Source organism: Ictidomys tridecemlineatus, chromosome 11 (assembly GCF_052094955.1).
Source record: "Ictidomys tridecemlineatus isolate mIctTri1 chromosome 11, mIctTri1.hap1, whole genome shotgun sequence".
NCBI lineage: Eukaryota > Metazoa > Chordata > Mammalia > Rodentia > Sciuridae > Ictidomys > Ictidomys tridecemlineatus.
The window spans coordinates 105,857,252-105,883,771 of NC_135487.1; the positions used below are offsets into that span (position 1 = coordinate 105,857,252).

General features: G+C 36.1%; 1 protein-coding gene, 1 long non-coding RNA gene, 1 other non-coding gene and 1 pseudogene across 5 annotated transcripts in view; 3 read left to right on the forward strand and 1 right to left on the reverse strand.

Moving 5' to 3' along the window:
* The window catches only part of LOC144368260 (uncharacterized), a 41,547-nt gene extending 16,186 nt beyond the window's left edge, over nt 1-25,361 (forward strand). The window contains exons 2-3 of the long non-coding RNA XR_013428059.1: nt 20,741-20,804; nt 24,429-25,361. This is a non-coding gene — a long non-coding RNA (uncharacterized LOC144368260). The remainder of the gene's footprint in view (nt 1-20,740; nt 20,805-24,428) is intronic.
* Nucleotides 2,274-26,520, reverse strand: part of Slc16a1 (solute carrier family 16 member 1) — a 32,655-nt gene continuing 8,408 nt past the window's right edge. For 2 of the 3 annotated variants that reach the window (XM_078027037.1, XM_078027039.1), the window contains exons 2-5: nt 14,497-14,757; nt 8,856-8,999; nt 6,739-7,605; nt 2,274-4,233 (exon numbers count right to left, since the gene is read on the reverse strand). In XM_078027037.1, coding sequence (XP_077883163.1) covers nt 3,959-4,233; nt 6,739-7,605; nt 8,856-8,999; nt 14,497-14,713 — 1,503 coding nt within the window. In that variant the 5' untranslated portion in view covers nt 14,714-14,757 and the 3' untranslated portion in view covers nt 2,274-3,958. Of the gene's footprint in view, nt 4,234-6,738; nt 7,606-8,855; nt 9,000-14,496; nt 14,758-25,215; nt 25,333-26,520 lie in introns of all 3 variants that reach the window. The other variant, XM_078027038.1, reaches the window with a different exon arrangement.
* LOC110599416 (large ribosomal subunit protein eL31 pseudogene) lies at nt 4,231-6,593 on the forward strand (annotated as a pseudogene).
* LOC120891100 (small nucleolar RNA U13) lies at nt 10,399-10,499 on the forward strand. Its single transcript, XR_005735524.1, has one exon. It is a non-coding gene; the product is annotated as a small nucleolar RNA U13 (small nucleolar RNA).

Here is a 26,520-nt window from a genome sequence, read left to right on the forward strand (position 1 = left end):
TTATCAAGCACTTGCTATTAACATAGCTGTCACTTGTCAATTAATCTTTGACAAACCTAGGGCTGGGTACTAATTATTAACATTTTAAATAGGAAATACCCTGATGCTTAAGGAGGCCAAGTTACTTGGTTGAAGTGACGTAGCCTCCATTTGAACCCAAGCAGCTTACCTTTCGCCCAAGCAGGAGGCTGTGACTCCTTTTCCTAGCTAATGCTACCCTCCAGGCAAGTCAACACAAAGCCAATGGATGATGCCCGTCAGTTTTGGAGAAAGATATTCTACCCTCACCCATCCTATTACTTCTACCTGCTCACATGTGAATGAATTTGCCTCTACAGTCCAGACTTAATTAGAAAAGGGTGACTGATTCTAATGCTAGAACACATTTCAGGAGTGATATACTTGAACCTCACCCCACCCCCATCAACACCAGCCCAGATGCTTCTAAAGTCTGAAGCAACTTGGCGTGATCACATTGGAGCAAGCCAGTCAAGTTTGGGATGTCACTTCTCATCAAGTACTGAAAGAGCGTTCATAGTTACACAAACTATTATTAACTTCTTTCTTCATGTCTTCTAGGCAAATGCCTGACTTGTTTGTTAAAGCAAGTCGTGTTGCAAAAGTGGAAATTTACTGTTAATCTTTCCTTACCTTTCCAAACAAAAGTGTGTGGTAGGAGGGAGGGGCCACACCTGCACTGATGAATGAATTTATCATGCTGAGAACCATCTGCTAGGGAAGGTAAAACCCAGACACAGGTTTTTCAAACAAACATGTAACCAATTCCCAATTTATCAATTAAAATTCAATACAATAAAATGTGAGCTCATATAAAAATACCAAATGGTTAACAATTTTTCCTTTTTAAAATAAAACTTTAATATTGACATGTACAACTATAATATAGACATAAACTACTAAATTCAGACAACTTAATAAACCCAGAGGATTATTCATTGTGACTAACTCAGGGATAAAAAGAGCCCAAATTTTCCAGTTTGTTTTACCATCATCCTTTCCTGAGTACTTTTTGTAGAAAACTGTGCTAAGGTGATCTAAACTTTATTAAGAGACTTGCATGTAACCATGATAAATGGTCTGATTTATGTTAGCATGATCTCCTATAATTGTCAAATTTCTAAGTAACTTTCCTGCTCCTTGTTTCAGAGTGTACTCTTGGTTCGTGTCTCAGGCCTTTTAGATACTGCATCTACCTAGGAGGGTGGGGGGCAGTGAAAAGGAAAAGGTAGGAGGAGTCCTACGCACACATCTCTTTACCCACAGCAGCCACTAAAACCACTGAACTGAAATAAAAATTCATATGAAGTCGTTCTTCAAATAAAGTAAGGGACAACAGAAAAGATCAGAAAGCTGGATGTTTCCAGGATTGACTTACAACGGAGAGATGATCAGCCAGTTGTTAACCAGGACCCTTAATCCTTAACTAGGAAGAGAAGACATGGAGCAGACCCATGTTGAGTTTTCAACTTGGCTGTCACCAAAACTGATCTTGTATAAAACCCCTGGGTCAGGGTTTTAGCTCAGTAGTAGAGCACATGCTTAGCAGATGCAAGGCCTTAGGTTCAATTCCCAGCACCAGAAAACAAATCCTTAAAACCTACCTCTTTAGTGCAAAAAATTAAATAAGGGCTGGACAGGTGATAACAAGTATAGTTCCAGCTTTGAGACAGTAACTTTTGCTTTTGATTACAACAAATTCAGAACCCTTCATTCTAGAGTAGTGATAAATCTACACAATATTCTCACTCCTGTAACAGGATTTAACTACTGAACATGAACAACTTAACATCTGGGATGGGGAGCAGGGATAATCCTCTAAGGCTTGCTTTATTATTTTTTTCCATTTCTATTACTTACAATTCCTCAATAATTGTCTTCATTTTTATAGAAAAGAGGTTAAACATGGGTTTAGTGTCCAAACAGGCTCAGTCTCCAATACTCTCAGCAGGCTTCTTCCCTCAAATTCCTTCCTCTCTGCCATAACACTCATACAAAGGGAGTTTCTCATTGTGTCCTTAATGCTAACTGCTCTGGATGCTCTCAATTTAGGAGAGGAGGTTTCAAATTCCCCTCCTGCTTGTCTTAAAGCAAAGAGGAAAGGTGAAAAATCAACACAAAATAAGCTATATACACAAAATTAAGGCACATAAACTGGGTGGTTTAATATTAGCAAAGGCCAAACTGAAACTTGATAATGAAAATGAAGACACAGCAATATTTTATTCAACAAAATAAACATTTGGAGGAAGAAATATTTTCTAAAAATAAAATAAATGTTTTATTTGCAAAAGCCAGTCTCTTATACAAGGTTTTGAAATCTATACTTTCACTTATCAATTACAGTGGTATTTTAAATGCATTGAATAATTCACTGAATATATTTGTCTTTCTGCCTTAATTTAGAAGATATTAGGTTAAAAAATAAAAAAATATTTAGTTCCAACCTGTCCACCTCCCCTCCTACCCATATACCAGAACCATTCTCCACATTTCAGGTAAGTAAAAAGGGTCACAAAACTTGAGTTTCACGTGGATATAAGAATGTGCCCAATAATTCTAAGCATATGTCATAATTTTCTTCTTAAGCCCATTCAGAAAAAGAGGATTTACTGAAACTAAGCATACTTTACAACTTCCCTCCCCATCTTTATAGGTTTGCCTCGGTCCAAATTTTTCTGGCCCCCTTGAATTTGCAAACACTGAAAAAAATGTAAAACAAAACATGACATACAAACATTTATCTATACTGAATAACACAGCCCTAACTAGAAGCAAATATAAACTGAATCACCAAAAATCAATGTGGAAAAATTTCAGGAGACTGTAGGGGGACAGCTCAGTGGTAGGGCATATGCTTAGCATTCTTGAAAGCCCTGGGTTCAATCCCCAGGACCACCTAGACAAAAACAAGAAAGCAGCAACCAACAACACAAAGCCAACAGACACAAAGATTCCAATAGTCTCAGAGTATAACTGAGGTTTTAGAAAAACCAAAGGTGAATATAGCTGATGCTTAAACTATCTGTCTATATTTAATTACATGAGTTGCATTTACTTAGGAGCCATGACTATAAAGTTTTCTAGACTTTAATACTTTTAAAGTGAGAAAAATAATACCCAGTGACTTCAAAAAAGACAATGATCTATAACCACTCAAAATGTTTTTGAATAGGGGAGAACAGTAATTTAGTGAAAAACACCAACAAACAAACAAAAGGAACAACAACAACAAAGAAAAACCCCACTTAGTTTCTAATAAGAATCCTGGAAAAGGTACCCGAGAGATGTTGACAAATACTATGTGGCTAGGACTGTCACGATATTTCTCAAGTTTTATGCTTTAAATTTTCTAAACATATAGCTAACAGGCACATACATACGCCAGGCAACTACTGATGCTAGAAAAATATTTTAGTCAGCATTTTATAAAACCTCCAACTTCAAACCAACATTTCTGTTCATAAGTGTTCCAATAACAATGTCTGACAATACATTACAAATAACAATGAAGCAAAATTAAGTTTGAGTTGCCTCAAACAAGTTAGTTATTTTCTTTTAATGTGACACTTAAAATAAATGAATTCAGAAGAATGGTTTAAAAAGTTAAGGCTCTCTAAAGAGTTCTAAAGACTAAAACTTAAGGCACATGTTATAATCTTTTTGACACTATTAAAAGCTAAGATTAAAATAAAACAAGACAAAAAACACTACTTCTTTCCACATACTTTGCCAACCACTCCCTCCCCAAAGCATATGATATTTTCAATTCAGGCTATTGGTAAGGAGTGAAACAAAAACTCCATCATGAACACTGGTATGTTTTCCACACAAATGTTCACTGTCTGTGTTGAGCACCACTGATAGACTACAGGCCAGTAGAGTATTTTCAGAAGTCTTGGGTCACCAACTGCTCCATTTACGCTCCAGCCTCTTTGGTTCAGACTGGACTCTCTTCCTCTTTGGGGTCTCCTGTGCTTTTTGGCTTTGGAGATTCTGCTGCTTTAGTAACTTCTTTTGGATTATCACCAACATCCATTCTGGTCTCCTCCTCTTTACTTTCCTTTTTCTGCTTCTCATCTAATTTCTGTTCTTTTGCCAAAAGTCGATAATTGATTCCCATGCCAATGAAGAGATAGATACCAGCAAAAATTAGGATCACACCACATGACCAGTATGTGTATTTGTAGTCTCCATACAAGTCATTGAGACGACCTAAAGAGATAAAAAAGAAAGAAAGCAATGTGGATAAAAATGAACAGGGATACCCTTTCCCAAAGTATTAAGGATCCTGTCAGGAAAAAAAAAAAAAAAAAAAAAAGATGTTGATCCAATCTTCTACAAGCCCACAAATGACAAATCAGTATAAAAAGGAATTTCTAAAAATTATCTATTTAGAGTCGCCTTGTATATTGTTATTTTTGGCAACTTGAAAAATCATCAATTCTCGGGCAAATTCGAGTTAGCAAAAACCTGGAGATCAATCTGTAATCAAACCCCTCAATACATAATGGAAAAAGTGTTGCTCAGAATCTGGGACTCTTGTCTGAGGACACAAAGCTATTCCAGTTACAAGAGGACAATGCTCTTTCTCTAGCAGAATTTCCCAAAGAGTGTCCTGTGAACACTTGCCCTGTGCTGGTAACTAAACTAACAGCAATATTTAGCCACCATTCCAAGCACTTCATTTTGACAGGCACATTCCATGGTCATCCTCATTTTATCTATACAAAAGTAACTTATCCAAGGTCATAAAACTAATAAATGTAACCATTTGGCTTTAATCTGGGAATTCTGATCCCTGGGTCTATTGTGCAAAAGTGAGCCGAATATTTCAAAGGTCAAAAGAATCTGGGGTGGCATATCCCTTCCTTTTATCTTCAAGGCTTTGTGAAGTCTGATAGTAAAGAAATCCATTTAATTGGTGTTTCTACAGGAGGACCAGTTAGGATTGTACCATTAGGATCAGGAGGAATAGGAAACAGGAGTTTGGTTAAGGGTGGTAGTTGTGATGGAGAAAAATGAGCATTAGAAAGAGATTAAGGAGATGAAATTTGACAGAATTTGTAAACTCATTGGGAAGAGATTAGAGGAAGAGAGCCTTATGAAAAGACAACTGTAGCCAGGCATGGTGGCATAATCCCAGCCAAGTGGGAATAGAGATAGGATTGCAAGTTCAATACCAGCCTCAGCAATTTAGCAAGTCCTTGTCTCAAAAATAAATAAATAAAGATGACCGGCACGTGATTTAGTGGTAAAGCATCCTTGATTCAATCCCCATTATCAAAGAAAAAAACCAAAATGATAGCTGTCGACTTTTGTTCACTCCCCAAAACGAAATTCCAAAAGTATGTATCATATCCAAAAGAGGTTCAAATTACTTTCTTACTTTGTGTTATCTATGGAGCTATTAATTTATAAGATGAAGTATTTAGTAACCTCAGGGAATAGTTCCCAAATTACACACTGACTTACAAGCTATATAATCTTGGCCAAATTATTTTACATTTTCAAGCTTCTATTTCTTCACTTATGAAATGGGGATTAAAATAGTCCTACCTCACAGCCTTGTGAGATGCAACAGATACATACAACTTTAGTGTTGGTACCACTGTAAACTTACACAACAGCTATTATTACATTATTTCTACTGGAATAAATTCCAGCATTAAAATAAAACTCCCTGAGGGCTGGGGATATAGCTCAGTTGGTAAAGTGCTTGCCTCCCACGTACAAGGCCCTGGGTTCAATCCTCAGCACCACAAATAAATAAGTAAGTAAGTAAGTAAATAAGTAAAATTCCTGGAGCCGAGAATGGTGGTGCATGACTACAATTCCAGCAAAAGCAGGAGGATTACAAATTCAAGCCCACCCTCGGCAACTTAGATCCTGTCTCAAATAAAAACAACAACAAAAATCTCCAAAGTACTTTTAAAGGTAGAATCGTTCTCCTACAAAGAATGTATTGTTAGTTTTAGTGATAGAAAATTTTAAAATATTGTCTTTTAAAATATCTGATCCTGCTCCCACAATCTTTCATGCCCTTCCTTTCCATCTTGGGCCTGGCAGAATGGCTCCCACAAAGAAGGGTTGCAAGAGGAGGGGCTGTTCTGCTATCAATGAGGTCGTGACCTGGGAGTACACCACCCACATTCACAACATCTGGAAATCTGCCATGATGAAGGAAATGGGAACTCCAGATATGCACACTGATAATAGGCTCAAAGCTGCCTGGGCTAGAGGAACAAGGAATGTCCCATATCACATTCAAGTGCAATCATCCAGAAAACATAATGAGGACGAAGATTCACCAAACAAGCTCCATACTTTGGTAACCCATGTCCCTGTTACCTTGTTCAAAAATCTAGTCAACGTGGATAAAAACTGTAAAACAACAACAACAAAAAAACCTGATCTTCTTGTACAGCTGATGGTTCCATTTTATTTGACTCTGTATATCAGCAATTATGCTTTGTCAAGTTGTGTGCCAGTACTGAGAGCACAGAAATGAGACACACCTGCTCTTTGTCAAACAGCTCACTAATGTTTTCTATCACTGTCCCAATCCTGTAAATCTATATTTTGAATTTCTTTTTCAGTTGTAAATGGACATGATAACTTTATTTATTTTTATGTGGTGCTGAGGATTGAACCCAGTGCCTCACATGTTGTTGTTGTTTTTGGATAGCAGAATCATAGAGGTAGGAAAACATACTATACCTAACAGTGGTGGCCCCAGAAGGACAGGACAGCATTCCACAATGGTCACCAATCCCACAGCGCTGGAGAACCTCTGTGGTCCAACGAGGTCCATCAGTGTTTCAAACAATACAGAGCTGAGCCACCCAAAGGCAAATCCAAAGAATCCCGCATAGATACAGAACCCAATGTAGGTGTTGGCAGATAAAGGTGCTAACAAATGGCATGCTCCATTTGCAATAACAGAAGCAGCAAAGAAATACTGGACTCGAGGTCTTATCCACTTTGTGTTGGCTACCAGTCCCATGGAAGGTCTGGCTACCATGTCAACAAAAGCCAGAATGGAAAGAAGGAAGGCTGACTTCTCACTAGAATAATGCTTACTCTTGCCATAATTACTAAGAAAAACCAAAGGTGTAAAGAGTCCAAAAAACATGATCACATTTCCAGAGAGATACAGCAAAAAGCCTCTGTGTGTGAACAGGGACAAGTCCAGGAACTGGTTAATTTTTTGAATAGGTGAACGTTTTTCCTTTTTGCGGTTTCCTCCAATGAGATCTGTATTTGCATCACCTACATTCTTTGCATCAGATTTTCCAGCTTCTTGAAGGGATTCTTTGGACCTAACATTTTCTTTCTTTGTTGGCTTTGGCCCTATGGGTCGCATCAAGGATCCAGCTACACAGCAATTTAATAGGAGGCCCCCAAGAATTAGGAAGCTTCCTCTCCAGCCAAAGATACCAAAGAAAGCCTGATTGAGGGGGGCCAGAGTAGAGAGGAACACAGGGCTGCCAGCCATAGCCAGTCCATTTGCCAATGGTCTCTTCTTGTAGAAATACTTGCCAATCATGGTCAAAGCAGGATTCAAGTTGAAAGCAAGCCCAAGACCTAAGGGAAAGGGGCAAAATTAACTTTTATAAATATCAGAAATATCTCCAATATTACTTAACCAGACAAAGAAACTAAAATAGGAGGTGTAAGTAATAGAAAGGGACAAAAGAGTCTCATTATTGGCTACATTCTATAGTGGTTTAAAGTGTGAATTCAAAAGTGAACTACAGAATTCAAATCTCAGCATCACGACTTACTGGCTATGCAACAGCCCGAACAACGAGTAATACTATTTCAAAATAAAATATAAGCTGGGCATGGTGCTGCACACCTGTAATCCCAGTGGCTGGGAGGCTGAGGCAGGAGAATTGTGATTTCAAAGCCAGCCTCAGCAAAAGCAAGGTGCTAAGCAACTCAGGGAGATCCTGCCTCTAAATAAAATACAAATTAGGGATGAGCATGTGGCTCAGTGGTTGAGTGCCCCGAGTTCAATATCCAGTACAAAAAATAAAAATGACTAGGAATGTAGCTCAATGATAGACTCTCCCTGGGCTCAATACCCAGTACTTCAGGCAAGCACTCAACTACTGAGCTATATTCCCAGTCCCATTATTCTTATATCAGTAAGAAAATGAATTTATTATAACAGTTGTCAAAAAACATGTTAAAAAATTATACTCAAAAGACCTAGACACAAAATGAAAAAACATTTTCTAGATTACCCCTTACTTTCCTAATATGCAGAGACAAATTACAATCTGAAGGTACGCATTACCTATTGAATTAGAAATGATGAAACAAACAAACAAACAAAAAAGGATACCCCATTGCTGGCAAGTACATCCTCTCTCATACTGTGGCAGGACTCTTATTCACCCTTTTCTGGAGGACAATTTAGCATATATGTATTTAAATAACAAACATAGAAGGAAGGGAATGTATCTCAGTGGTAAAATGTTTGCCCAGCATGCACAAAATACCCAGCAAAAGAAACAGAGAAAATAAAAAGACACACAGCAGTTTCCCTTTAAAACCCTTAATAGGCAGGCATGGTGACAAATGCCTGTGATCCCAGCATTCTGGAAGGCTTGAGGCAGGAGGCTCATGAAGTTCAAGGCCAGTTTCAGCAACTTAATGGGGCCCTAAGCAATTTAGTGAGATACTGCTTCAAAATTTTAAAAAAAGTGGGGACGGGGGGTGGGGGGTAGGTGGGGGGGAAATTGTCATTCAAGAGATCTGAAAGTTGAACGCAATGAGTACTAAACGACCAGCAAAAAATTAACACTCAAAAATGAATAATACTTTACCTCCAATGACACCAATACACAAGTAAAGTTCCGATACAGTGTTACAGAAAGAAGCTGCAATCAAGCCACAGCCAGACAAGCAGCCACCAATAATCATGACTGGACGACTGCCGTATTTATTCACCAGGATACTGCTGATGGGACCTGGGAGAGAACAAAAAATTTAATATATAGGAACCATATTCCCTCATATCTACACAAGGCATGAATAACAATAAAGAACAAGTCCTCTAAAATGGCAATGATAAGAATCTTTGTGGGCTGGGGATGTGGCTCAAGCGGTAGCGCGCTCGCCTAGCATGCGTGCAGCCCGGGTTCGATCCTCAGCACCACATACAAACAAAGATGTTGTGTCCGCCGAGAACTAAGGAAAAATAAATAAATGTTAAAATTCTCTCTCTCTCTCTCTCTCTGTCCCTCCCTCTCTCTTTAAAAAAAAAAAAAAAAAAAAAAATCTTTGTATTATTACCTGCGAGTCATATATATGTGTGCTAGAAAGTAAAGACATTTCAAGATTTACTAAAATACAAAAGATCCCAGTCCATCATTAATTTTTTTCTTTAAAGGCATTTGGAATACCTTGTTAATGAATGTTCACAGGGTACTTGATGCATGCAGGATGATCAACCTATGTATAGTAAGTTTGCTCTAGTTTCAATTTTTGGACAGGCATTTTGATATGATGAGATGTAAGAACACATCCGAGTAGGTTTCTAATTTTAGTGCATTATTTATACATTACAACCAATGTGGCTTGTGTCACAAAGAAAAAAAAACAGTCAATAATACATAATAATTTTTTTTAAGTTTAAGTTTTCCATTAAAAAAAAATTAAAAAAAAAATTCTCAGTTACATCTGGATGTCTCAGGTATTGAACTGAATACATCTTTTATTTTTCAATTACTACGTTTCAATACTGTGAAAAAAAGCTTGCAGAAGATCAAGTTAGATAATAATCAATTTTATAAAAGTAGTTGTAATGAGACTCCAAAACAAAAAAGGGCCAGATGTGGTGTTATACACCTATAATACTGCAGCTCAGAAGGCTAAGGCAGGAGAACGGCGACTTCAAAGCCAACCTCAGCAACTTATGGAGGCCCTAAGCAGCTCAGTGAGAAAGCACCCACTCCTGGATTCACTCCTCAGTACCAAAAAAAGGTGGGGTATGAAATGAAAGGTTATTTGGGTAACCAGATTAAATTCTCAGCTAAACGTACGAAGATGATTAGTTTTACTTGAATGGGAAAGAACCACATGAAAAATAATCAGAAAAAGAATTTTATGTATAAATTTTCAAATACAGAAAACATGGCCTCTCACTTGCTATGAGCAAGTACAATTTGCCCCCCTACTTTTTCCTTTTTTTGGTGGTACTGGGGATCGAACTCAGAGGCACTCAACCACTGAGCCATATCCCTGACCCTTTTTTGCATTTTATTTTGAGATAGGTTGCTTAGGGACTCACTAAAGTTGCCGAGGCTGGCTTTAAACTCAAAATCCTCTTTGCCTCAGCCTTTAGTTTTACTAAATAAATATATTTTTATCCTTTTGAGATTCATTATCATGATGATTGGATTTTCACACCATTGTGTGAGATGTGCCTCTTTCATCGGTCATGATGTTGGCACAGTACTTGTCTGATACAGAGGGAAAACAAAAAAAGGGGGGAAAAACTAACAACATTAGCAGAATTTTTTTTTTTTTTTACAAAATGGAGTAACATACATTGAATTTCATTTATTCATATTTATAAAACTACTTGTGTCATATATCATGCATATGGATTATGGAAATGATAACTAGGTTTACAGGACACATCAGTCTATCTGGTTAAGGTAGATGACTGCAAATGGAAAAGGCTCAATGCAATGCCTCAGTAGGGAAGAAGACACAAGAAAAGAACCGATACTAGAACCTGCAAAGTCACAAAGCGAGTGAGAGCCGAGTTTCACATCTAACCTATCCCCACTATCCTACTACAGTACTCTGTAGTTTTGGAAAAAAGTTATACTGCAGAAGACACAAACCACATTTCTATTAGCACAGCACATTCTGACCTTACTGTGTTTCTTTCTATACTTAGCTCCCCTAGAAGACAATATGTTTATTTTAAAAATCATAAACTGACTCTACATATTCAGAATACACTGATTATATAAGCTAGTATTATTATTCAGAGTTGCCACATGGTATACTAATATTAAAAGGACAGGCTCTGATCCAAGGGAATCCTAATTCAAATTATGGCCCCATCACTTTCTTCTCTTTGCTCCCCAGAGGTAGTGACAGTAGTTATTATTATTTTTTATTATTAATTATTTGCAGTACTGGAGATTGAACCCCGGGCCTCACAACTTGAGGTTATTATGAATTTACCTTTTAGGGTTGTTGAAAAGAATAAAAACGAATTCACATGTGAAGTGTTTAGTAGGTCTTCTTCAACAAATATTGGTAGTAATAATGATAACAGTAGTGCACATGCTTATGCTTTTGCGCACTTGTTTGCACGCACTCTCTAATCATCTGATAGAGACATATGTATGAATAATAATATGAGAGGGAATCAAAACTTTTGATTATCCTTGTATCTCAGAGGACCAAGTCTAAGTAAGTGGCTGAGTCAAGGACTAGCTGCCCAAAAAGCTCCAGAGTGTGCACAAAACAGTTTCCACTGATACCTTCTAAGTCACTGCTATAGTCTGAATGTTTGTGTCCCCTCAAACCTAAGGAAACCTAACCCCTAAAGGAGCAGTATTAAGAGATAGGGCCTTTAAGAAATAATTAGGTCATGAGGGCAGAGCTTATGAATGGAATCAGTGTCCTTGTAAAAGAGGCCTGAGGGTGCTTGTCTTCCCTTCTGTCATGGGAACATGCAGCTAGAGGTAATCATCTATGAGGAACAGACTCTTAACAGATAGCTGAAAAGACTAACAGTCACTTAATGAAAATATTAAGTCCCAGGTAATTTGAAAATAATCTGAAGTTATAGCTTTCGTGAGACTGAAAAACTGAACACTGAAAGAATATTTGCAAAATGGTTCCATATAAATCAGTAATGAGATCTTTGTATAGTCAGAATTACAAAGATTAATATTGCTATACTGTTGAGTCTATGAGGTATAAGTTAATACTGTAAATTTTGCATTCAAAATTCCAAACCAGAGTATTAAGATATTCATTGTGAGACAGGTGAGGTGGTGCCTGTAATTCCAGTAGCTTGGGAGGTTGAGACAGGAGGATTAAGTTCAAAACCAGCCTTAGCAAAAGCGAGGTGCTAAGCAACTCAGTGAGACCCTGTCTCTAAATAAAATTTAAAAATACAGCTGAAAATGTGGCTCAGTGGTCGAGTGTTCCTGAGTTCAATTCCCCCACAAAAAGAAATTTATTGTGGTACTGAAAATATGTAAATTGAAGCTTTCATATTAAAAAAAAAAGGAAAAACAAAAAGGAGGCAACTAAGATAATCTCCTAATAATATACTTACATTCTTAATAACTATCAGTACCTATCTCTCACCCAAAGCACTAAAACCAAGACTATCACTCACAGCTGAAATCATACTACCATTTAGAGTGTAGTGTTAGTGCACAAGATAAAGGATTATGACAGGGCTGGGGTTGTAGCTCAGTGGTAGAGCACTTGCCTCTCATGTGAGAGGCACTGGGTTCAATTCTCAGCACCACACATAAATAAATAAATTTAAAAAAGGTCCATCAACAACTAAAAAAAAAAAAAAAAAGGATTATGACAACTGTGAGATGAAAATTCTTACGGTACATATCACTTAGAGAAACAACAACAACAACAAACCATTTAATAAAACTTCTGCCACACAGCTCATGATAGGCAATTTGTCCTTCAGAGTTATTTAAGGAATGATGGCCCTAATTAGCTATAATTAAAAATAGAAAGCGGTAGTTTATAGGCCTATAAGACAAACTCAGAGAAATGTGCTAGTTATCTCACTAACTGGGTGAGGACAAAGAAGGAACTGTTTCCCCTAAAGGAAAGTGTCACATGCAATTAGCACAAGTGACATCACTTACTTTTGATGCAAAATACAAGTGGCTCCCAAGCTCTTTGGTAGTTTAGAATTGCAACATGTGAACCTCTGATTTGTAATCAGCTTAAAGATACAATGAATACCTGGAATGCCTCTGGATAATACTTATGCCAATTTCTTCAAGTCATCATACTCAAAATCTGGTTAGAAACTCTGGCAGATTGGAGTTCAAAGCCTGTAAATTATAGGCGCTCAGAAACTTTACAAATGTCCAAAGCCCAAAGTTTCTGAACTTAAAAAAAAAAAAAAAAAGTACTACAATTTAGCCCTTAATTTCTTTTAAAATGTATGTGAAAGACCTAACAGGCCTATCTTAAAACTGTAAAAAGCAGAAAAAGCTGCATGGTGAAAAAAATAGGTATTCCCACTCTTGTTCCTAGACACCCAGGTTATCTTCCTCCAAGGCAACTATTTTTTCTATTTCTTCTGTGAAAATTTAATAATGCGTAATTTAATTATGATTTCTACTACATATTCCTGCTTCATAAGCTTATATTATTATCTCCAAAGAATTATAAATTTCTCAGAGGAAGAGATCAGGACCAGTGTTCTTTATTATAACAAATAGCTCAGTGCTGAGTATACTCATGGAGCTCCATGAAAGCTATGTAGAGAGTAAATTGCTTATTTATGTGTCTCAGTGGTAGAGTGCTTGCCTAGCATGTGAAAAGATTCTACACTTAACCTGCAAATAATTTAGCCTTTGGCTGCTAAACTGGTAGCAAATTGGACTAGTACTGAGACACATTCCCAGCCCCTAGAATCTTTATAATGGCTATTAAAGATTTACATGTGAGTTTAATTGGAGGCAATAAATTGCTAACAATGACAAGATATAACAGAATTTTGTCTAAACAAAGAAACGACACACTGTCAATCCCAATAAACAAAAGCACTTGGCTCTAGAATTCTTGCTAACTAAGCAACTACATATTTTATTATGGTAGGTTTAACTTTTTTACACGTTTAACTGTGATTTGATGTCTTATAGTCAAGCAAACAGTATTTTAAATAATATTAAGTAAGCAATTTACTCTCTACATAGCTTTCATAACATGCCAAAGAAAACAGAAGGGAAAGAAATGATAAAAACTCAAGTTTAAAGTACAAACGAAATGCTTTTGGGATGCAAATCACAAGGAACAAGGGAAAGTTCTATTAGTTTTTTGATTTTTTAACATCATTAAAAGAGATTTTACCTGAGACTTTGAATTATTCTAACCAGGTTATTTTAGTTTAATTCTTCCAATATCACCTTTAAAAAATATGTTTACATTTCAATAGTCTAAAAAAAACAGCTGCGTACATATAATTTTTATGAAACCTTTTAAGCTCAATAATACTTGAATGGGGCAGATCACAGCTGTTCACAATTTCTTATTTCTATTTCAGAAAACCATAGTGAAACAAATGGAGTAAGATTTGACATGTTATCAGAAATGAAAAACATGACTCTAAACACAAAACTTCAAGAAATAACATTTCAAAACATCTTGAGACACTTTAAAAATGCTATCAAAAGAAACTGGCTGCTTAATGAAAATTATTAAAAAAACAAGTTTTTATGCATAACTTACCTCCACCATACATGACGGCCAACATGATGGAAGATATCCACGATACTTCACTAGTGGTGGCATTGAATATACTTTCAATTTCTTTAAAGAAGACTGTAATGGATTTGGGAAATGCATAAGAGAAGCCGATAGAAATGAAAGCTCCAATTACCACTGCCCACCCCCAGCCTCCATCTGGGGGGGTATATCCAACTGGTCCTCCAATTGCTGGTGGCATTTTAGGTATAGATGAATTCCAAAATGTAGCTCAAATCCAAATATCTGAAGAATATAAAATTAAAATAGTATGTCAATAATAAAATATCCTAAAAACAAAACAAAAACCCTTCTGTGCAGCAATATGTGTTTCACTCCTGGTACCTGGAATAGAGCCCTGTGTGTGGTAGCACACACCTGTAATCTGCACACACCTGTAATCTGCGTAACTCAGGAGGCAAAACAGGAATACTATAAATTTGAGGCAAGCCTCAGCATCTTAGTGAGACCTTATCTCAGAAGACTAAGGATGTGGCTCAGTGGTAAAGCGCACCTGGTTCAATCCCAGTAATAACGACGACGACAAACTTGAACCAAGTAGAACAGATTTCTGTCAAACAAAATCATGTTTGCTGGGTGCAATGGCACACGCCTGTAATCCCAGCAGCTCAGGAAGTGAAGGCAGTAGGATCGCAAGTTCAAAGCCAGCCTCAGCCACGGGGTGGTGCCAAGCAATTCAGTGAAACCCCATCTTTTGATAAAATACAAAATTGGGCTGGGTATGTGGCTCAGTGGTTAAGTGTCCCTGAATTCAATCACTAGTACCCCCCCCCAAAAAAAATCACATTTCATTTTAATTAATAAATGTGTTAAATTACACATCACTGTGATAACCATCTCATTTTTCTAGAACTAATTTGAACTTAGAACAGGGAAGGCAGGAATTTTTTGCCCATGCAAAATAAGTTCATGCTCCCTTCAATATTTCTGACCTAATCTCTTTGGATTTCTGTCATAGGACTCTCTAAAACAATGCCTTCTATAATTTTTCCTTCCTTTAGGGCCCTAGAGATTTTTATTGCATGGGGCAGTGAAACACAGTAAGATATGGGATAAGTAAGAGATATAAAATATAAAATTATATTTTTATTTTATATTCGGGGAAGGATCTTCAGATAAGGCAAGGTAGAAAAGCAGAAGACCTCAGGCATCCATTTTTAGAAAAAATGATTTTCAGCTAAGATTCCATCTAAATCTAATGATCTGGGAAAGAATTCCCTTAAAAATATCACCTAAAGATTAAAGATGCTTATTCTAGGGCTGGGGTTGTATGTAGCTCAGTGGTGGAGTGCTTACTTTGCATGTGTGAGGCACTGGGTTCAATCCTCACCACCATGTAAAAATAAATAAATAAAATAATGGTATTGTGTCCATCTACAACTAAAAAAAATAAAAATTAAAATTAAAAAAAAAGCATTTCACTTAGCTAGTATTTACAAGGTTTCCTAAAATTTCTACTGAACATAAAAAATGTTATTTAACATCTCAATTCCACTAACAGAGGCAGCCTAGATTCTAAGATTATGTTAAACAGAATTCCTCTGGGCATCAATTTTATGAGTTTTTTCTTATACATATAAATATGAAAAAAAGAGAACACTTGAAATTTTTCAAAGAACTACTAAAAAGATTAATTCATCTCAGAATATTTACATAGAATAACACCCACACACAGACAGTAGAGCTGTTTAACACATCAAGTCCTGACTGGAACAGCTAATACGTGCTGGACGTGATTAAACTTTGGGCTTAGCTGCCAGCTATGATTTGTCCTAATTAAGCAGTTCTAATTTTTAGTCACTAAGACTCGCCTCATCATGTTAATAATACCTCATTCTATAATGTCAAAATTAGATTTAGCACTTCAGGATAAAGCTTTAAGATGATTCAAAAATAAATACAAAGTGAAGAAATAAAGGGTACACAAAATAATTTTGGAAAAAAAAAAAAGAACATTTATAAAACCCCCAAACTGATTCAATATAGTTCTACTACCATCTAACAAAAGGCTGCTCCGGTTAATTTAAAAATTCTTATTGTACATAAGGTACAAGCAGGACTCCTGGCCCAGTATGTGGAGCTCTATTAAGAAAAGGGAGCACATAAATATAGATGTTCAGAGGCTAAAAGGGACTTTAAGACTTTAATCCTTACAATGTACACAGTAGCCTCCCTATCAGCTTAGCTACTGTTGCCTATAAGTGATGGGGGGGATTAAGAGAAAAATGATAGGGTGATGAGAAAAGCTCAAATTGCCTCAGACAGGATGATATGAAATAATAACCCTAATTTTTCATAGCAATGATAACAGTAGCAAGAACCCCTTTCGGAGTTTCTGAAGTCTCTCCTTTTCTCATGTGTCTTTGGAATTATGCTTAGTAAACCAATATGAAAAGCCAAAGTTATGCTCCACACCCACCAAGTTTTGGGTCCACTCTAGAAGAGCTACAAAAGCTCTTAAAAACAGTAATCATTATGTTTATATTATTTATATTATATTTATATTATCCATACTTTTCCCATCAACACATAAAACAGAGCCATTGTCATTTCCTAACATGACAATGGCAGTTTGTGATCGAAAAAGAGGCAGGAAGTATCTAAAAATCAATAATCTTAAAAGAATTTATTACTAAGTTTAAACTAGTTTTAAGTTTCAGCTACACATGGAAACATTCAAATCCAGAAGGCTGATTTACTGAAGCTATTACTGCTAAAGAAGCTAACCTTCTGCTCTTTACAACTGGCCCTAATCCAGCTTCATAGTTTACAGAACAACCTGCCCCAAATTAATCTCCAAGACTCAAGAACTAGTAAATCTCACCTTCTTTTGCCTTATTTTCCACTATTAAACTGATTACAGTGAAAAAGGAAGGAAAAAATAAATAAGTAGGCTGGAGTGTATAGCTCAATGGTAAATGTGTGCTTAGCATGCACAGGTCCCCAAGTTTATTCCCTCAAATCAAACAAAAAGCACCCATCTCAGTAAAAATACAACCACTAAACCTAACACTCAAGCAATGCATTGTTTTGATCAAACTGCATATGAAGAACATTTAAAAAGTATAAACCTATCTCTGCAAACCTCCAACTATCTGTCTTTGGGGAAAACCTACCTATATTACAAGTAAAATACACTCTCCTCATTCCAAGAGAAATCAACAAATTGCTAACTAGAATGCTTTAAGAAGCATTTCAAGTCTATCTTCCAGAATATGTGTAAATAAATTCTTGCTTTTAACCCATTTTTATCTCTCTAAAAAAAAAATCAAATATTTTAGTTAATAATCTCAGTTTTTTATATGATCTGACCTTTGTACTAATAAACTAGAAAAAAAATATATTTTTTAAGACAGCAGATCTCAGCCAGGTACAGTGGTGCACGCCTGTAATTTCAGCAATTCAGGAGGCAGAAAGATCCCAAGCCTCAGGCCCTAGGCAACTTAGTGAGAACCTGTTTCAAAAGAAAAAATTAAAAGGGCTGGAGATGTGACTCAATAGTTAAGCGCCACTGTGTTCAATTCCTGGTAACAAAAACAGGAAAAAAGTAAAAACAAAAAACAGTAAAAAAGACATGTGGCCACTATGGAAAACATGGAGATTCCTGAAAAAAAAAAAAAGGTCAGTAAACCATACCTTCCAGGTATATATACACCAAAGAACTGAAATCTGGATCTCAAAGATCTGCACTTCCATGTTCTTTGCAGCATTAGTCAGTAAAAGGCAAGAATGAAAGCAACCTAAATGTCCACCAGTGGAGAAATGGATAAAGAAAACGTGGCATATACATACAGTAGAATATTATTGAGCCTTAAGAAAGGAAACCCTGCCATTTGTGACAACATGGATAAATCCAAAGGACACTTGCTAAGTAAAATAAATCAGACCAAAAAAGACAAATACTGCATGATCTTACTTATATGTGAATCTAAATTATTCAAAGAAGCAGAGAGTGAAATGGTAATTGCCAGGAGCTGGATGGAGGGGGAAATAGGAAGGTAACAGTCAAAGGGCACACACTGTACAACACATAGCAGCATTATACCAAATACTTAATTTGCTAAGAGTGTATATCTATATTAAGTTTGTTTGTATTTTTTAACACAAAAGGAAAAAAACAAATTGGGAGGAAACTTGGAGGTGATAAGCACAAGGCATAGACAGTGATGATGGTTACAAAAGTGTAGACTTATCTCTAAACAGCTCAAGTTGTACACATTAAATAGCTACAGCTTTCTGTATGTCATCATACATCATTAAAGCATTAGAAAGGGAAGGGAGGGCAGATCCAGGAAGCAAGATATTAAAGATGTGTCATGAAATTCATAAAGCTATCTTATTTTCCTGGGTTTATTGTTCTAAGTAAAAATTCGCTTTCAGGGCTGAGTTGTCCAGCATACTTGAGGCTTTGGATTCCATATTCAGCACCACACACAAAAAAACAGCCACACCAACAACAGAAATTCTTCATTCTCATACCCAACACCTGCCCCCTGAACAAACAAACCAAAGCAACCTTAAGCAGATATATAGTTGAAAAGGGGAGTAAATAGCTTTTTCAGATAATTGTGAATGTTCTTTGATAACCACACTAAAGTTTGGCAAACGATATAGCCTTTTGTTTGTTTTTGTGGTACTGGGGATTGAACCCAGGGCTTCACACATTTGGGCAAGAGCCCCTACCATAGAGCTATAACCCCAGTCCTTTTTAAATTTTATTTTGAGAAAAGGTCTAAGTTGCCCAGGCAGGACTTGCCTCAGCCTCCAATTATACGCAAACAGCACACATGGCTCTATAATCTGGACCCCTGTAATGCTGGGAATTGAATCCAGGGCCTCAAGCATGAGGGCAAACACTACAACATAGCTAGCTATATCTCCAGCCCTATAGTTTTTGTTGTTGTTTACCTTTTTTAAAAAATTGGTTCTTTTTAGTTATACGTGAAATGATAGTTGAACCATTCTATACAAGCACAGAATATATCTTATTCTAATTAGGACCCTAGTCTTATGGATGTACACAATGGTATGATACACTGTGGTATATTTATACATGTATATAAGATATGTCATATTCACTCCACTGTCCAGCCCTGTAGTGTTTTTTTGTTTTGGTAGTGGGGATTGAATTCAGGAGCACATAACCATTGAACCACATCCCCAGTCCTTTTTTGTATTTTATTTAGAAATAGGGCCTCACTAAATTGTGAGGCTGGCTTTGAACTTGCAATCCTCCTGCCTTGGCCACCCAAGCAGCTGGGATTAGGGTGTGTGTCACCATGCCCAGCTTGAACAGCAGTCTCTACCCCAAATCAGGAATTTGTTCAAAGTTTTCCCCAACCGGAAAGCTTATAATAAATGCTTGTTAGAAGTAAGAGCACCATAAAACAGAAAAACCTAACATTCCTAATTTATACTGTGATCCAGAAAAGGCCTGCTGTCTTTTGACTGAACGTATCATGTGATGGAGCAGAGTGTTTATCAAATTGCTTAGCCCTTTCACTACCTAAAATAAGACAGAAGGTGGTGCTGGAGGTTGAGAATAGGGTTTCTCCAGCATAAGTCAGTTAATACCCCTTAATTACCAAGCTTTCTGGCATCTCTCTTAAGTGTAGTTTTATGTATAAATTGTTCAAGTATGACACTTTATCTTGTGGATGATTTTTTTTGTGGCTAATCTTTGCTAAATGAGTTCAGTTGGATTTTCTTAGTTGAGCAAAGGCTCAAGACTGAAATTCTTTAAAAGGGCAGAAACAAAGTTGCACATATCATGGAGGCCTGCAGATATAAAGACCCAGCCTCAAGAATAAATCCCAGGAAATGGAATTTAGTGCCATCGCCAAATGACATGCAAAATACGTACTCCTGGCTTGTTTGATGAAGTGATTTGACATAAGTTTTTTTCACAGAGCTTTCTGATAATCAATATTTTACTTTACCAGCAGTTAAGAGTTCCTTGTGCTGTTTCATGAACAAAGCTACGAAACCTAATTCAATGAATGATAAATAAAAAATAGTGCCTTTCTATTCTCAACTTTCTAAATTTCATTAAGAAATTATAATATGCCCAAATAAGATTGAATTTTCACTTATATTTCCATTCTACTGGGTCTATGTTGATGTACAATTCTAATTAATTTACCTTAACTTTAATACTCAATAGTAGTCTCATGATGCTATTATTATGTCAACTATAATTTTCTGGTAGTTGTTTTAGAAATGAAGAAGAGTAAAGTAATACAGAGAACCAACGAAGTTGACCATACTTACAGGTGAGTGAACAGGAAAATTTAAAGGTAGTGCATGATTTTATACAATGAGGGTGGAAGGGAAAATAGCCTCAGTAACATAGAAATTCTCAATTGTGAGTTGATTCCTCTGTTGAATTAGTTTTAATATTTAATTTTTTATTTTTTATTTTTAAAGAGAGAGTGAGAGAGGAGAGTGAGAGAGGAGAGAGGGAGAGAGAGGGAGAGAGAGAATTTTTTTTTTTAAACATAGTGGCACTTAACCACGGAGCTACATCCCCATCCCTTTTATTTTTTTTTTTTATTTTTTTTAAGAGAGAGTGAGAGAGAGAGAATTTTTAATATTTATTTTTTAGTTCTCGGTGGACACAACATCTTTGTTGGTATGTGGTGCTGAGGATCGAACCCGGGCTGCATGCATACCAGGCGAGCGCGCTACCGCTTGAGCCACATCCCCAGCCCCTTAATATTTTATTTACCCTCCCTACATTAATATAATTTCTTTCATAAGTGATCCATTTGTAGACTTGCTAAATATATAAGAATAATGGCATTTTGGGTTGAGAACAATTTTCAAAATAAGGCAGAGAAACTTCTACTTATAGTCTGATTAGTAAACTTTGAATACAAATTCCAATAAAAAATATTTGTCCCTGTTACAATTCAACTTGAAGCTCAAGCCTGCATGAAAAATTGTGAAACAGCTGTTAAAAGGTTTATAGTTAAGGGGCTGGGGCTACCGGTCAGTGGTAGAGTGCATGCCTGACAAGTGTGAGGCACTAGGTTTGATCCTCAGCACCATATAAAAATAAAGAAAGATTTTGTGTCCATCTACAACTTAAATTTTTTTAATATTATTAAAAGGGTTCATGAAACTAGTAACTATTTTTACTTCAATTGACAATTAGAAATAAATGAGAACAAAATACAGTAATGTTTTATTTTTTTTAATGACTTTTTTTTCAAATTGACATTTTTTATTACCAGGAGTATGGCCCCTATTCTAGGAACAAGTAAATTTAAGGGGACATGGCATGAAATACAATTTCACACTGCTACCAGTGCTACTTCAAAAACACATTGCTACTTCAAAAACAATATAAGCTACTAGCACTTAAAATACATCATCCCAGGTGAAAGTAAGTTTTACAATAGCATATTAATTCTCTAATCTCAATAACAACCTCCTAAAGTGGCAGCCTGGATTCCTTGGCCATTTTACTGTGCCTTTCTACTATTTAAGTACATACTAAGTTTCTTTATGAGCCTTACAACTCCACAGATCAAGGGTTAGTTTTTTTTTTAATGCAATAAAGAATGGGGCCTGAGCTGGGTGTGGTGATGCATGCCTGCAATCCCAGCAGCTTAGGAGGCTGAGGCAGGAGGATCTTCAGTTCAAAGCCAGCCTCAGCAAAAAGTGAGGCCCTGATCAACTCAATGAGACTCTGTCTCTAAATAAAATATGTAAAAGAACTGGGGATGTGGCTCAGTGATGAAAGAAAGAAAGGAAGGAAGGAAGGAAGGAAGAAACTATAAAACTATTCTGGGGTAAGCATACATAAAATGTTACATTGCTGGAGGCTGAAAGGGAGATAAAAAATTAGAGTGCCAGTGAGTTCAATTCCCCATAACACACACACACACACACACACACACACACACACACACACACAGTCACAGATATTCATTATAGAAAAATTGGAAGATATACATACATGTGTGAATAGAAAAACTTACCTGTTATTAACATTTTTATGTCTATTCTCTTGACTTCCTTTTAGGATAGTCATGGAGAAGCATAAACATCAAATAGGGGCTCATATTATATTCTGCTTCAGAGCCTACTTTTTCTACTTAATATCATAAACTTCTGTTTGGTTTTTTGGTACTGGAGACTGAACCCAAGAGTGTTCTTCCACTGAGATTCATCCTCAGCCCTTTTCATTTTTAACTGATACAGAGTTCAGCTAAGTTCCTGAGGCTGGGACCAAACATGCAATCCTCACCTCAGCTGGGACTATAGCTGTGTGCCACCACACATGACCTCAGAAACCATATCTCAAAAATAAATACATAATTAAAAAAGACTGAAGACGTAGCTCAGTGGTAGGGCACTTGCCCAGTGTGTGGAAACCCCAGAATTAGAGAAAAAACAATACTGTAACACTGTTGCATGCTTAGGTATCTCTTTTATTTTCCTCCTTCTATAAACATCCCATAAAACACTACTGTGGTAAATTAGAGATTTTGGATAAATTTTTAGAATTCCTATAAAAATTCTAAGGTATATATTACCAACTTACTCTTAAAAATTACATTAATTTGTACTCTTCACCACTGTGTAATGAAACAGACTATTTTCAATTAAAAAATACACCAATGTTAAGAAATCTAAGGGTAGAGATGGAAATATGGCTCAGTGGTCGAGTGTGTGCCTACCAAGCACAAGGCCCTGGGTTCTATCCCCAGGACCCTCTCCCCCCACCAAAAAAAAAAAAAGAGGAAACACCTACATCTTTTCTACATTAAGTTTGCTGAGTATTTAATATCAGATGAACAAAAAATTGGCAAAACCATGCAATATAATAGAACCACAGGTTATTTAGAGCTAAGCACTAAAATTCTTGAGTAAAAGCTGGACACCTGGTCAAAAGTAGTGAATTCATTTTTACTTTACACTGCAAACACCTGACTTCCAGAGCATTTTACCATTTCAGGAATCTAGGCTACTTCTCAAAAGGCACACAGAGAAGCCTGTATATCTATTAATATATTGTATTAATATACTGTATATCTATTAATATATTGTAGAAAATATAAGCACAATTAACTAAAACAAAAGCTACAGAATCAAGTCAGCTCATTTCTCTTTAGGATTGGAGTTAATGGATTAGTGCACATAGGCATAAAATAGTAGATAAGGATGTCCAGAGATTAGAAAATAACTTCTAAAAGATATTTCAAAGTTTTAAGAAAAGTTAGTAGAACCAATTCTTCATTATATCAGTCACAATTAAAAAGTATATTTTTAAGTTTCCTTCTCTTTGACACTGCTGTGTCATTAGTGCTTCTCATATTTACTAGTAAAGATTGAGGCTTTTTGTCTCATAAAACCAATGGAAAGAAGGAAAGGGGGAAAAAGATATTCTGATAAGCATCACTGTAAAAGAGGCAAAAGAGGAAGATAAGTAATGGACTTTAAAAATACTGATGTATGGTTCATAATGAATCATTTTTCGGGCAATTTTAGCTGTAAATAGACAACCTTATGCCTCCCTTGGGAGAAAGACACATAATGACCATTAAGGGACACCACTACTGTAGGACACCTTTGTCCTAAAGACCAAGTCAAATAAAGGCAAAAAGCGTAATTTTGTTCCAAATTCACAAATTAACGTGATACAAGAAATACTCAGTAATTTGCAAAAGTAAAAAGACTTTTCATGAATTAATAGTTTACCTAATTTTACCTAACACTAAGGTATAACTAATTGCTTTTCTGAATACATCTCACCACATGGAGTTAGTTTCCTGTATGACACCTTATCAATGTTTCTTGGGTACTTTAAAAACTCTACAAGTTGTATGTCTATTTCTTTTTTTGTAAGCAATATTCCCCTAATTGAACTGTTGTGTGCTTTTTTTTAGATCATGAAGGACAGAGGCTATTTTTCTAGTTTTAAAAATTCTACACATATAAATGACCAAACGGTAAGCTTCAAGGAAATTTGTTTTTACAGGTTTTTTAGAAATAGAAAAAACTGAAACAAGAAAAAAACCTCTTTAGTCGTCCTATGCTCTCTGGATATAGTGCCCTCTACAGAGAGGCAGGGAAGTTTCTGTTCCTGTGCAGGTTCCCTCCCACTCCTTTTCTCTTGTCAGGCTGGGCTGCTCTACCACTTAGCCATACCCAACAAAAACTTACCTTCTTTAGTGATTCATTTTTGCCTTTTCACAGACTAGAAAGTAACTATTGTTTATGTCCTGAGTCTTATGACCCTTTCATGTGTTTACTTCTTCCCAAAAATGGACCCATTTCATGTTTTATAAACCATAAAAATGAAATAATACCGAAGAAAGGACATATGTTGTATCCATCAATGCTGGATTTTGCTTGGCAGAATTCCAGATTATATTCTGGAATAAATACCTATCAAGATCTAAGTGGGCCAATTCAATTTACTAATATATGAGCTACCTTGTTCCAGAATCTGAAAAATAAATATTATGGCTAGATTAAAATTAAAAAGCAGCATATTGTCAGGGTTACATCATTTATTACTCTGAATGTAAATGAACATTTTTTAAAAATATTTTATTTAGTAGATTCTAGTATTTCTGCTAGAATCTACTACACTTGAAGAATTCTGAAGGCTAATAAAGAGCATAAGTGGATTAAAATTCACTGAAAGATAGACAGAAGGCGTTTTCTTACAAAAAACTGAGCTGAGGGCTGGGGATGTGGCTCGAGCAGTAGCGCGCTCGCCTGGCATGCATGAGGCCCGGGTTCGATCCTCAGCACCACATACAAAGATGTTGTGTCTGCCGAAAACTAAAAAATAAAATAAAATAAAAATAAAAATAAAATTCTCTCTCTCCCTCCCTCACTCTCTTTAAAAAAAAAAAAAAAACTTAGAGCTGAATTATAGAATTAACATTATACTTAATTTAAAATAAAAATCTTTCTTTAAGGACTAGAAATAGAGTAATAACAGTTCATTTAAAAGCTTTATTCTCATTCTAAAAGCTTTCAAACCATATTCCAAGATATTTTTTTCAGCAAGGTACATTGGCGCACACATGTAATCCCAGCTGCTCAAGAGGCTGAGGCAAAAGGACCACATGTTTAAGCCATCCTGGTCAACTGAGACCCCGTCTCAAAATAAAATTAAAAAATGGGCTGAGGATGTAGCTCAGTGGACGAAAGCCCTTGGGTTCAATCCCCAATTATCAGAAAAGAAAAAAATAAAGCCTCCATACCTTTCTACTAATTCCTTGCACATTCAGTAATCACATAATAAAAACCTTTTGAACGAGTACAGATTTCACTATGATAGTACCTTTGACCACACAGAACTAAGTTGTTTTTTCTTGTTGTTTGTTTCACTAGTGCCAGACAAACCAGAGTATTAAAACCGAGTACTACTGGGCAATTAAAACATTCATCATTTAAAAATTTTTATTTGCATAGCATTTTTAGAGCAAAAAAAAGTCTATTTATATAGTCACTACAGATATAATCAAAAGGAAATTAGTGTTATTAACTCAAAATATACTAAACTTAAAAAAGCCCTTTTAATTGCTGACAATATAAGGCCAGGCTACGTTGTCATTAAGATAATATCAGTAATTTAATTAGAAATATACAATTTCCAAATAAGCATTTTATTTTCCTGAAAACTATAGTAATTGGTAAACCACTCTCCTTTCCTCTATTCCATCCAACAGATTTCTGTGGGTAATTAATAATACTGTTATATAATTACATAGGTTGAAGTAAGGATGTACAACTGTAATCTGCAGAGGCAGGTATTTCAAATCTGAGGTTTATCAACCTTTTCAGGGGTTCTTCCAAATGAGCAAAGTAAATGCATTCAGTCATACACTAAGCTGTTGTTGAAGACAAAGTTTCAAGTACATTTGCTGATTTCAAGGTACTCAAAACAAAGGTAAGAAAATGCCAAATAAATGAAGGCATCCACTGTTCCATTTAACACAGCCCTTAAAATAAAACTCCTTT